This window comes from Orbicella franksi, chromosome 4, assembly GCF_964199315.1.
Source record: "Orbicella franksi chromosome 4, jaOrbFran1.1, whole genome shotgun sequence".
In the NCBI taxonomy this organism is placed as follows: Eukaryota; Metazoa; Cnidaria; class Anthozoa; order Scleractinia; family Merulinidae; genus Orbicella; species Orbicella franksi.
Genome location: NC_138148.1, coordinates 19,717,350 through 19,729,827, shown reverse-complemented (window position 1 = coordinate 19,729,827; position 12,478 = coordinate 19,717,350). Strand labels below are relative to the sequence as shown.

Here is a 12,478-nt window from a genome sequence, read left to right as displayed (position 1 = left end):
CAGACCAAGCACCACAGAGGCTCAGTTATCAAGATGGCGGCCGATGGTCGAACTCGTGTTCGACTCTCGGTAGCTTCGCAGTTCTTTCATAACGATGATGCAGATAATCCTGTGGCATCAGGAGAGTATTCTGCTGAGGACTCTACCTCCGAGAAGGTAAGCTGTCCATTTTAAAGCGGAGCAGCCTCAGATTTCTAGCTTTCGTGATGCAATGGTGGTCATCAACAAGGATCGGAGCTGTGACATTTTGCTGAAATTAAATATTGCTCAGTTATGTGGTCTGATTTTTGGCCAATTATTGGCATTTTCTCTTAGGTCATTGATTTACTCAATCAAGCTCAGCTAGAAAAGGAAAACAAATTGAATTGTCTGAAACAGGTAAGCTACATGTAAATAAAAAAATAAAATCTCATTGTCGCTCATTGAAATACATCTATCACTGATTTTGCTCATAAATTACATGTTCAGTGGAATCCCAATTTCTTAAACCCTCGATTTTTTCGAACCTAAAATAAAAATAAATAAATTACTGTACAATGTTTAGAGAGGAAGCCACATCAGCCTTAGCTGCAATCTTAGACAATATAAATGAAAAATTAAGACCACCCCTCCCCCATTTCAATGATGGGAAAAATGGCGCGCTTTGCGTTTTGTGCCAGTTCATCCTTGATTTGGAATTTGGAGATGTTGGTTTTTCGAGGGAGGAAAACTGGAGTACCCTGAGAAAAACCCTCGGAGCAGGGCAAGAACAAATAACAAACTGCACCCAGATATCATTACATGCCGGTATCAAACCCAGGCCACATTGGTGGAATCCAAGGGCCCTCACCACCGCAGTGCTTGGTCTGCAGCAACAGCTAACCACTGCACCATTCCTACTCTCCTGAACCATCCCTGAACCTCCTGATAGCGTGGACCAAAAGTCTTTTCTCTCACCTCAGTCAACACTGTAATTTCTGATTTTCAAACAAATCTTTTTCATTGGATGTTTGAAAAATCAGGATTCGACTGTATGCAGCATTACATGCAAGAATAATATTGCAAGGTTGCATTTATACCAACATGCTGCACCTTTTGTCATGTATAATATTCCTAATTCTAGTATTGGCACTTTCTTACAGGTACAAGAGTTCATTGTCAATAAAGACCCCACACTTCTGGATAATTTTTTGGATGTAAGTAATTGATAAACTACCCTTGTACATTTGAGCTCCTTTCTTTTCATTCCCATGTATTGTGTACTCATCCAGTGCTAGACCCGTAACTATGCAGAGACTCTCTGTTTCGCTTGCTTTACAATTCACCATTATCATAGTATCAGTCAATGCTTAAGTCACAATTTAATTCCATTCGTCAGTTATTACTTTGAAACCTAGAAATATTAACCAAGGTATGAATGAAAAATGAAACTAAACAAAAGAAAAACATAAGCAAAGTTCGATGCCTGATGGCTAACACTTACCCGGTGGCTCAAGAGAGTTACAGCAAAATGGAACTGCAACTAAAAATCTGCAGTAACCATTACAAGAAGGCTGATTACGAAAAACTGATAGAATATGCAGATAATTTAACTGTAATGATTCATGCATATCTAAGCTCGTGAAGGCTTTCATGAGTGAAACACTCTCCATCTCTTAAATTATTTTCATTAAGATCATCAGCAAAATAAAATCCAAAGAGGAAGGGGATGGGGTTAATAAGTGTGAAGGTTTTATAACGGGTTGGGTAATTTAAAAAGGAGTTTTTATGGCTTGATTGTTCTGTGGTCACTTCACTTGAGCCCTGACTCAGTTTTAAGTTAGTAAGAACTAAAGTGATATAAAGAAATGTCTGCTGGAGAAAACCATGACTTCTCTAATGTGGGTCTGAAATAATAGCATTAATAAACTTTATTATTTTCACTTTACCACATGCAGGAAATCTTAGTTTTCCAGCAAGACCGATCAGCAGATGTGCGTAGGTTTGTGGTTGGATTTATTGAGGAAGCATGGTAAGTCAAAAGTATAAGTATTTTAGCATTTATTTTTGTTTTACTGGTTTGCTGTCTTTCACTTCTCCACAACAGGTCGAGACTCGATGGATGACCTAAAAATTAATGCAGTCAATCACAGTACAAAAATGCAGTTGGAATATTATTATTTCTTGTTCATGTTTTCTTACATGTATAACTGGAACAAGCTTATGAACATATATACACTGTGTATCTTGTCTTGATGGCTCACAAGCAATAATTTACTGTATTTGCAAATTAAACCTACAGCAAAAAGGACATTGAGCTGCTGAGCAAAGTGCAGAGCACTCTGGCATTCATGCTAAATGATGACAATGTTGCTGTACAAAAAAGAGTCATGTTGTGTGTGACACAGTTGTACAAATATGCTTTACAGGTTGGTGGATTCCATAATACACTACTCGTTCGTGCATGTTGAAGTTAATTTTTGATCTTAGTTCATTTTGATTGCTGAAGCTTTGGTTGATCCCTAAAGGGTACTAATCTAACGCACACAGAGAATAATAAGATCTAAGTGAAAATGTGCGCCTTATTATAATTTATGCCGTGTAGTCTGCATTCCTCACCCATAATTGTAGATTTTACTTACTGTGTACTTGTCTCATACTTGTACAGTTCATCTGTTTCAGTATTTGAATTTATACTTTAATTATGCTGTTTTAGTACATCTGCAAGCACAAGGCAATATCAGAAGAGCTGGAACACATGTGGGAGGTAAGAGCTCTATAATGGCTAAGCAAGTGTGCTCTGGATAAATTATGTGTTTTAAGTAATTTAAATTAAGAAATGCAGTTTATCATAATTACTTTAAATTAATAAATGCAGTTTATTATAATTAATTTAAATTAATAAAATGCAGTTTATCAGTGGAGGCATAGATGGAGTGCTCCAAGTTTGAGCCTTGGTCGAGGTCATGGCATTGTGTTCTTGGACAAAATACTTTACTCTCTCAGTGCCTCTTTTCACCCAGGGGTATGATGAATTTAATGCTTGGAGTAACCCTGCGATGGACTAGGATCCCATCCAGGGGGGAGAAGAAATACTCCTGGTCACTTAATGCTACAGAAACCAGGATAAGCTCTGTCTGTATGGGACAACTGTCCTGATGCAGACTTTACCAATGCAGTTCTTCATAACTTTGTTCTTTGTAGCTTCTCATCACGATCAAAGAACAGATCATAGACATGCTGGAGTCTGACAATGATGGGTAAGAACAGTTATGTAGTAAATAGATGGAGCTCACTTCTGTGGAAGAGAAGCAACCTGGGACAGGAGTAGACAGTCATGCATTGTCTTGATAAGCTTTGAAACAGGGGATGTTTTATAAAAAAATAATAGCCACTATATTCACTTTTTCAAGGGTCTAAACCAAACCTTTGCCTTTAAACAAACATTGCCAGCTGCTCCCTAAGTGAACACAGAGGTTGGTACAGTTACCAGAACAGTCAGAATAGTATGCCTCAAGCAAGTCACAGTTCTTAGTCAAAATGTACATGTAGGTGCAATAGTCCTTATGTCCTGTTGGATGTTGGGTGGGTGCTCTAACTTTTTACTTCTCATTTACTATTTTCAGAATCAGAACTCATGCGATAAAGTTTATGGAGATGCTTGTTCTTGTTCAGTCGCTCAAAACTCAGGTGGGTGTTCTTTTTCAGTCACTAACCCATTTTTTCACCTTTCAAGCTGAAACTACAAGGACATGCTGGGAACTGGGAATTGGGAACATTCCCCTAAACTTCTAAATATTGACTGAACAATTTTGTGCATTACTACAGGATTCAGAGTCACTGAAAAAAGGAGAGGCAGACATCTCACTGGAAATAGTCCCCAGAAATCATCCTTTAGTCAAAATGACAGAGTTAAGAGAAGAAGGTGGATCAACTCTGGAATCTTTGCTTACTCTGATTGCCTCTCATACCATCTCCAGGTTAGACCTGATGGCTACGTTAAGTGATGAATATGAACTGTGATGTTTGAGGAACCTCTCAAAGCCATTGTGTTGTTTCTCAGAATATTGTTTTGCTTATTATTCCTTCATAACATGAAGTGTACTCAAGTCCATATCCATTAGACAAGTGTCTGCGTGAGAGAAGTGTCCACCTTGGATACCTTAGACAGATACCTAGTTGTACCTGAGAAACACATTCCATCTCAGGTACAGCAGGTGTCTTTCTTTGGCAAGTATCCTCCTTTTGATGTGATGTACATTTTCAGTCACAATGAAACTTCCTTAAGTGACACTAGTTAAGTCTCTGTTCAGATAAAGAATCCATCAGGCTGATGTTTATCTCCAGTTTTTTTTAGCATGAGTTGACCAGGAGGAGTATTTATATTCTCTTGCAGATGAAGATGTTAGAGGCTGTTAAACTTCACATATAACAGGAGCATGTATAAATGCAAAGGAAAAAAGCACACCAATTGTAATGGTAGTTAACTGTGAGAGATTTTTGTTGGCCTGTACACGAGCATTACAAACCTAACCTTAACTTTTGTATTGTTATTAGTGTGAACCTGATGGCTGCCCTTGGATCTCTGTCAGCCATAGCTCGTCAAAGACCTGCCTTTATGGCGATTGTTGTTCAGGCATTTGAGTCTCTTCATGGTAGGAGCATGATTATTCAATTTTATTTCAATCTCATAAATTTTGAATTTCATTAACATTTTTAGCAGGACAGGCAATTGGTTTTCACAGGTAGGCAAAACTTTTTGAACTGCTTCTCTAAAAGAAAAGCTTTCCTCCAGATGCAGGGCAGGAAAAAAACATTTTGAAATCCAGTTACCCAGTGGGCCAGTACATTTCAGTTTTCAGTAATACCCCCACTAAAATATTTCTTGCCCAATAGGCACACTATGTTCATGCCTTATCAACTAAATCATTTTAAAATTCTAGGTACTGTCTATAATCAGTGATGGGCTATAACAGAGGACAAACATGAGCAAAGTACACGTATGCTCTTGGTTGTCCATGCTTTCGACTCTTTGTTTTACTCATCTTGCAGTCTTAAGTTTTGAAATTGTTTTCAACTAGAAATTATGACTAACAAGACTACTGACAGAGACTAATTTTACTTGCCCACTGGACAACCAAACTTCCATTTTCACTTGCCCAAGAGCAAACTTCACTTGCCAGGGGTAATCGAACCTGGGTTTTTTCCTGCTCTGAGATGGTCAAACCAGTTTCGGTCAGGTGTCAGGGCTGTCAACAAGGGCTGTAACCCATAGCAACCGTTGCGGCTGAGCATGCTTAATGGGCCCTTCATGCTATGGGTGAAATTACTTGTAGTTGAAACATTCATCCATAAAATAATAAATTAGTTATGTGTATCAAGATCAATGCTACAGGCAAATTAAAACTTAATGACAGCCCTGGGTGTCCCAGGAGGGAAGTCAAACAGAGTAAAAGCATTTCCTGTTTTAAAGCAATGTACTGTTGGTTGTATTTGCTAAATGTGCATACTTATTAAACAATAGAATTATTGTGTGTGCTTCCTATAGTGACCAGGTACGTGTATTTCTAATATTGCCTTTATCTCTTGGTCTACAGCTAATCTTCCCACTTCTCTGAGCAAATCTCAAGTCAGCAGTGTGAGGAAAAATCTCAAGGTAATCATTGAATTTAAACTAGGCGAGCAGAAAGCATCTCAGCAAATCAAAAAGTTCTGATCTGTAGCTATCTTTCATGTCAAATGCATATAGATCCTGTCTTTCTTAAGTTTTATTCAACAGTACATCATGAACCATTCGCTGATTCAGAAATTTGTTTCCTATAAATTTGTCATTTTGAGTCACTGCCTGAGTGTATTTTATGCAAAAATGTTTAATGCCCATGTAGAGAGTGCAAGTATGCTGTCAAAAGCAATAATAGGCTATCATTTTAAAGTCACAGTAACAAAGATACATATGTATATGTTCTCTTTTGGCATTGTTAAACTCTCTTTTTTTCTGTGTCCCTCTAGCTTCATCTGATGAGTTTACTCAAGCATCCATCATCTGGTAAGAGGCCTGAGTGGCTGTACTGTAACTAGTGTATTTATAAATTGGTCATACCTCGTTTAATAAGTCTGTGATCGTTTTTTTTTTTTCATGATTTGCACTGCCCATTATTTCTCTTGCAAAATCAATATGTTATATGGTAAAAAAATAAAGAAAATTTTTATCAGTGATGTTGTCTTTGTACCACTAAATAAATATGTTCCAGAGCTAACATTAAGTCTTTTGTTGCTGTAGATAATCCTGATGTGGAATCTATTCTTGAAAGAAATAACATCTGTTTGCTATGTTTGTGTGTTGTTTTTCTTTTTCAGTTGAGTTTCTCCCTCAGATCACAACGCTCTTAACAGATCTTGGAGCGTCACAAGCTGAGGTTGGTATACTTCAAAGAAATCAAAGTTTTAGCTCTGAAAGTTTTGTTTTATGATTGTTGTGAAGATTTTTTTGTTGTCACCACTCCATTGAGATGATGTTTTTGCACTGTCTTAATTTCCACAGCTTCAAAAGAACATGCCAAAAGTCAGTGCAGAGAAAAAACGGTGTGTTATATAGATTTAATCCAAGTGGAACTTATTGTTTTGTTTGTTCAAATTTCTTTGTAGAATTCCTTCAAGGTATAATCTTTTGTTAGCTTGAGTTCCCATATTTGGACAACTCTCCTTGTGCAATGTGACCTCTCACCAATCTTAAGATTTGGAGATTTGATGTAGTAAATTCTAAATCTTTGGAGCATCTCTGATCAGTCAGAGTTTTAAAATTTTTGTTCACAATTACAGTGGAACCCTGTTAATCTGGTCACCAATGGACCACAATAATCTGGCTGTATTAACAGGGTGGCTGTATTAGAGGGGTTCTTTAAATACAAAAAAGACTGACTAAGCTTTTGTTTGGACCAGAATAAAATGGCCGTAACAATGAGGTGGACGTAAGGCGGGGTTCCACTGTAACACCTTTACCTGGAACTATATGTAGAGCTTCCTTTTCATGTGATCACGTGGAACGTTTTGGGGTTAAATGGCAGATGTCTGTTGAAATTGAACATGGAAGTAGGATGTCTATTTAGGTAGCTGGGTTATGGAGGACAACGATAGTGCATTACTAATAATGTTCTTTTCTACACACATTTTGTCTTCAAGGCCTGAACCAGAAGCTGTGGCCACAAAAAAACAAAAGCTTGATGTAAGTATGGTTTTGTACATGTTGTTTAGAGATGTTTTTAGACTTTTACACTACATGTATTAGTGAACGCTTGTTGAGTATGGTTGAGATCTTTTGAAACATTCACCTAAATCTAAATATTGATATCAGACTGACTGGAGTTTTTGTTTACTTTTGAGACTTGAAACACTTGAACTTCATTGGATTTACAAAAATTATTCTCACTTAAGCAGAATACTTGAACTGTGTTCAGTGGAATTTTATCTCATTTTCAGATTGAAGAGCTGGAGACAATGTCCACTTCAGATGCTGTTGAAATGACAGCACAGGATATAATCCCCAGACTCAACAAAGACACAGTGACAGACCTGGTGCTGGTTAGCATGTTAGCCCTCCCAGACAGCCTTCCATCCCACTTCCATGACACATACACTCCCATTGCCGCAGCAGGCGGACAAGCTCAAGTCGTCCATCTTGCCCGCCTGTTGGCAACTCAGATGAACGCTGCCAGGATTGGAAAAGGATATGAGAGAATGGAAGCCTTGAGAAAGGTAAAGTAGTTTTGTGTGTGAATGTACTTGCGAGAATGTTGCTGAAAGAAGTTGATGGTATTTATTACCCTTTTGAATGTGGTGGGTGGCGAGCAAAGGAAGAAGCAACGAGGGAGTCAAATATGCGACTGTATTTCCTCTTACCGTAAGCCAAATTAGCTACTAGCCAATCAGAAGCCGTGTCTACTGTCTTGACATCCTGCAATACACATGTATCAAGTCACTGACCTGATATGCTACAATATCATGGTCACGTGATTTAATTTGGAAACAGTAAATATCTAACTGTACCATTTTTGGTACACTTTGGTTGCGTATCTTGCCATGGGTATTTTGGCTTGAGTTTGTCTCCCTGAAATATGAACGATGGCTCGACCAAACTCACCTGATATACCACTACATACCAAAAAGGCTAGGCTTGATTTCTGCCGCTCTCTCAAGTCCAGTCTACAGACTTTGTGGAAGGAGCATGGGCTCCTTTCCCGAACAGCAGCCTAATTGAGCCTACAAAAAGGCACGATTAGTTATAAAAAGTGCAACAGCCCAAAGAAACGTTTTTTCTCTTTTCAATCGCAGTTGATAATCTAGATTTACAATGCAATGCTAGTTAACTATCATCATCATCATCATCATCATTTCTCGTCGCGCCAGTAGGTGCATAAGGCCGTCATGCTTTCCGACCAACACTCCCTGTTCCGTGCCACCGCTTTGGCTACTTCCCAGCTCTTTCACCCCGCCTTGTTTCTTTCCTTCTCCGCCGTCCTTCTCCAAGTTGTCTTTGGCCTCCCTCTCGCTCTTTGACCTTCTGGTGTCCATCCCAATGCTGTGAAGCAGTCATTTGCACCCTCTCTCCTGAGTATATGTCCCAACCAGTTCCACCTTCTTCGTCGTACCTCGCAGCTTATGTCATTGACCTCTGCCATTTCAGCCACTCTCTTGTTTGTAATTCTTTGCTGCCATCTAATTCTCAGTATCCATCTCAGGCACTGGCATTGGAAACTGTTCAGTTTTCGTTCATCAGTTTTAATGATCTTCCATGTTTCACAGCCATATAGCAGGACCGGTCGAACTAAAGTCTTGAATAGGCGTATCTTGGTTCTCCCTCGTATTCCTCTGGTTGCCCATACCTTCCCTAGTCTCTGAAATACTCCACGTGCCTTCTGCAGTCAGTTCGTAATATCTCTACTGCCTCCTCCTTCTTTGTTTACTGTAGCACCTACGTATACAAATTCTCAACGTCTTCTACTTCCTCACCATTAACCACGACGTCCTCTCAACTATGAGCAAACTCAGTCCTCAGTGTTTTACACTTTCTTGCGTTAAGTTTGAGGCCTACTCTGGCTGCTTCTTCTGCTAGTCTCCCAGTCTTTTCCTGCGGGTTGCTAATCTTGGATGACAGTAGTGCAATATCGTCCGCAAAGTCAAGATCCTCCAGTACCATTGTGAAATTCCACCGTATTCCTCTTCTCTTGTCTGCTGTTGCCTCCCTCATGGTCTAATCTAAGGCCAGTAAGAATCAGAATCCTGACATCACACACCCCTGCTTTACTCCAGACTTGATCTTAAACCATTCTGATGTCTCACTTCCATCAACAACTGCACATTCGAAGCCCTGGTATATGCCTGCGATCACTCTCACCATCTTATGTGGTATCCCATAGCTTTTCATGATGTTCCATAGGCTTTCTCTGTGTACCGATTCAAAGGCTTTTTCAAAATCCACAAAGTGCACATACAGACCCGCCCTCCACTCATTTGCCTGCTCCAAGATGTTTCTTAGTGTAAAGATCTGTTCAGTTGTACTTCTCTTTGATCTAAACCTAGCCTGCTCCTTTCGAAGCTTCTTGTCTACACCTCTCTTGATCCTCTCTAGCAGCATCCTACAGAATATCTTACTAATTACGGGTAGTAAAGTCACTCCTCCCCAGTTGTTACAATCCCGCAAATCTCCTTTCTTAAATATCTTGACAATCAGTCCCTTCTTCCACATTTCCGGCCACCTCTCAGTCTCCCAAAGCCGGTTATAGCATCTAGTCAACCTATGTGCAGTGTCTTCCATGTCCGCCCTCAATAGCTCTGGGCCCACTTCATCTACTCCAGGCGCTTTCCCTGGCTTTGTCCCCTTTAGTGCGTCCTTAACCTCTTGTAATCGCCATCTTCCGAAATCTATTTCCCCGATCTCTTCCGGTTCTTCTATCTCATCCTCTTCCACAGGATTCACTGGGTCATCTCTGTTTAATATTTCACTAAAGTGCTCTACCCATCTCTGCAGCCTCTCTTGCATTTCTGTCTTAAGCACTCCCTGTTTTTCTTTCACGCCTACTTCTTGTCTCCTCCGTTCCCCGGCTATTGTCTTGGTTATGCTGTATAGTTCCTTATTTCTACCATTCTCAGTGGCCTTTTCTGCTGCTGTAGTGGTCACTGTATACGTCTGCTCCTCTCATAACTCTGGTGTCAAGGATTGATGTTCTCATGCGTCCATTTACTAGGACATGGTCAATCTGGTTTAGCGTCCTCCTATCTGGTGACCTCCAGGTCAACTTATGGATCTCTTTGTGTGGGAATATCGTTCCAGTGATGACTAATCCGTTTGCACTACCAAAGTCGCATAACCTCTCCCCATTGTCATTCATGACTCCAACGCCAAACTTCCCCATAACCTCCTCCCTGTTAGTGTTGTTGTTTCCCACTTTGGCATTTATATCGCCTATCACCACAATCATATCATGTCTGTCGCAGATTGAAACAGTGTCTTGCAGCTGATTGTAAAATTCGTCTTTTTCCTCGTCCACCGCATCATTTGTTGGTGCATATACTTGTATCACTGTCAGCTTTTTGTATTTTGAGTAGAATCGTGCTGTGATGATTCTTTTGCTAATCGGCGTCCATTCCATCAAGGCTCTCTTTGCTCTCGCACTCATCATGATGGCTACTCCTCCCTGGTGCACCTCGTCATCACCTGAGTATATCACTGTCTCACCACTCTGTAGTGTTACTGATCCCATCCCTTTCCATCTGGCCTCGCTTATCCCTAGCACTTCAATTCCATAGTCCAACATCTCCTTGGCTACCTGTCCTGCCCGTGTTGCTTCTACCATGGTCCTCACATTCCAGCAACCGATGGTCGTCTGTCGCTTGGGGGCTACCATGGGGCCCATCGGCCTTTGGGCTTCCCGCTGGCTTTGACCCAAGAGCGTCATTGCAGCCCCAGCAGTGACACCCCCAGCTAGTGTTGTATCGTTGTCCACGTTTCCAATTTCTGTAACAAATTGTATTTTTATGGGGTAGGGTTGTTAACCCTACGCCCAACCCCCAACCTGGAGGACCAGGGGGTCACTCTTTGTCTGGTCTCTACCCTTCGACCTGTTTGGCATGGGTGGCCCTACCAGGAGTACAAGACTCCAGCCGACATAGCTCTAGGGGTCATTGAGACACACAAACCACTCCACCACGATAAGGTGGTGACCCCATTCGGAACGGAGTTAACTATGGTCGTAAATAACTGTTCCTTGTTGCCTAATTATCCACTTCTTGTCATTTGGTGCTTTCATGTATTAGAAAGAAGTGCTTAATCGGGGAAAGAAAGTTACATGCTTGGTGTGTAGTAACCAGAGAAATGACTTTTTCCGCCTGCTAGGCATTAAGGTTTCTTGAATTATCGTTCTTAAGACTACAGTAATAATTCAGAGCATATTTTTCTATGTTGAAACAGGCTCAGAACGACCCAAGAATGAAAGAGGCAGAAAGCATGTCAATCCCTGTGATTGGTGGAGCTGGTGCTTGGGGAAACAATATACCTGGCATTGAAGAGGACCCTATGGTGAGTCGTGCTGTTTAACAATTAGATTATGAGCTCGAGATTTCTATCACGCATGGTAATAGAAAACGAATCATCGTTTAGTTGCTTTAGTACAAATCTTCTAGACGTTCAATACTGTATCCAAATCCTCTTCACGGACGCTTCTAAAACTCAAAGAAGCGGCCGTCATTTTGTTAACAACCGCACACTGCTAGGCTACTCACTATCTACAACAGAATAGATGGTGAGTAGCGAAGCCAGTGAGACAACGTCATTTGCCATAGAACGCTAGTAGATTTATACTAAAGCATTCAATCTGATAAACTTGCACTCTAAAGACAAACAGACCTCGTCACTGTAGTCAGGTTGGCCCAGAGCGGCGATCAGGACGAGTGATGGTTGCATCAACATCGCTTGTCTGGGAAATGAAAGGAATGGGAGCACCCTACTAAAACATTTGTAAATTTCAACTACAATGGAGTTTTTTCAAAACCTGCAATGTAGCAAACCCAAAAAGGGACAACAAGAGTGCCACTTATTTACACTAGAAGAGCCAAATTCGTGAACAATCTCCACGTGGTCTAGTTAACAAGGTAGCAATGCTGGAACTTTCTTCAAACAGAAAACACAATAAGCCTTCCAGAAGGCCTCTATCACTGAAGAATGTCCACAAAATTAGCACGATTTGTGTTAACCAGCTGTTGTCCTCCGCTCCTAGACCAGACTCGAGAGAGCGGCGGAAATCGAGCCAAGCATGGTGCTTGATATCAATAAAGATAGTAAGATTCTGTGGTTAGCTAGAAATTAGATACCGGATATTTTTATTCCTTTTTTACCTGTTGTTCACGTGATATCTATGTAGTACTGTGATTTTGCTTTGCAGTATATGTATGGTGCACCTAAACCTGAAGAGGATTCAGCTCTCAAGAGGATGTTGGGTAAAACATTGGTCCCGTTCTTTTTGGTTTT

General features: G+C 40.5%; 2 protein-coding genes across 2 annotated transcripts in view; one reads left to right on the top strand and one right to left on the bottom strand.

The window, feature by feature from the left end:
• The first annotated feature begins 33 nt into the window (after positions 1–33).
• Positions 34–12,478, top strand: part of LOC145483652 (symplekin-like) — a 28,171-nt gene continuing 15,726 nt past the window's right edge. Inside the window, exons 1-18 of the mRNA XM_081462189.1 lie at positions 34–156; positions 316–378; positions 1,122–1,175; positions 1,917–1,990; positions 2,261–2,387; positions 2,675–2,725; positions 3,163–3,218; positions 3,585–3,648; positions 3,787–3,938; positions 4,516–4,613; positions 5,556–5,614; positions 5,968–6,004; positions 6,316–6,374; positions 6,500–6,540; positions 7,138–7,180; positions 7,435–7,710; positions 11,423–11,530; positions 12,393–12,447. Of these exons, the coding sequence (XP_081318315.1) occupies positions 34–156; positions 316–378; positions 1,122–1,175; positions 1,917–1,990; positions 2,261–2,387; positions 2,675–2,725; positions 3,163–3,218; positions 3,585–3,648; positions 3,787–3,938; positions 4,516–4,613; positions 5,556–5,614; positions 5,968–6,004; positions 6,316–6,374; positions 6,500–6,540; positions 7,138–7,180; positions 7,435–7,710; positions 11,423–11,530; positions 12,393–12,447 (1,540 nt within the window). The remainder of the gene's footprint in view (positions 157–315; positions 379–1,121; positions 1,176–1,916; positions 1,991–2,260; positions 2,388–2,674; positions 2,726–3,162; positions 3,219–3,584; positions 3,649–3,786; positions 3,939–4,515; positions 4,614–5,555; positions 5,615–5,967; positions 6,005–6,315; positions 6,375–6,499; positions 6,541–7,137; positions 7,181–7,434; positions 7,711–11,422; positions 11,531–12,392; positions 12,448–12,478) is intronic.
• Positions 10,101–11,287, bottom strand: LOC145483669 (protein CFDP2-like). Its single transcript, XM_081462210.1, has one exon. The coding sequence runs from the start codon at positions 10,908–10,910 to the stop codon at positions 10,101–10,103; it is 810 nt and encodes a 269-aa protein (XP_081318336.1). The 5' UTR covers positions 10,911–11,287.

Bases quoted from the DNA above. Each gene is read 5' to 3' on its own strand.
- LOC145483669 (XM_081462210.1), bottom strand. From the start codon at position 10,910: ATGACGCTCTTGGGTCAAAGCCAGCGGGAAGCCCAAAGGCCGATGGGC.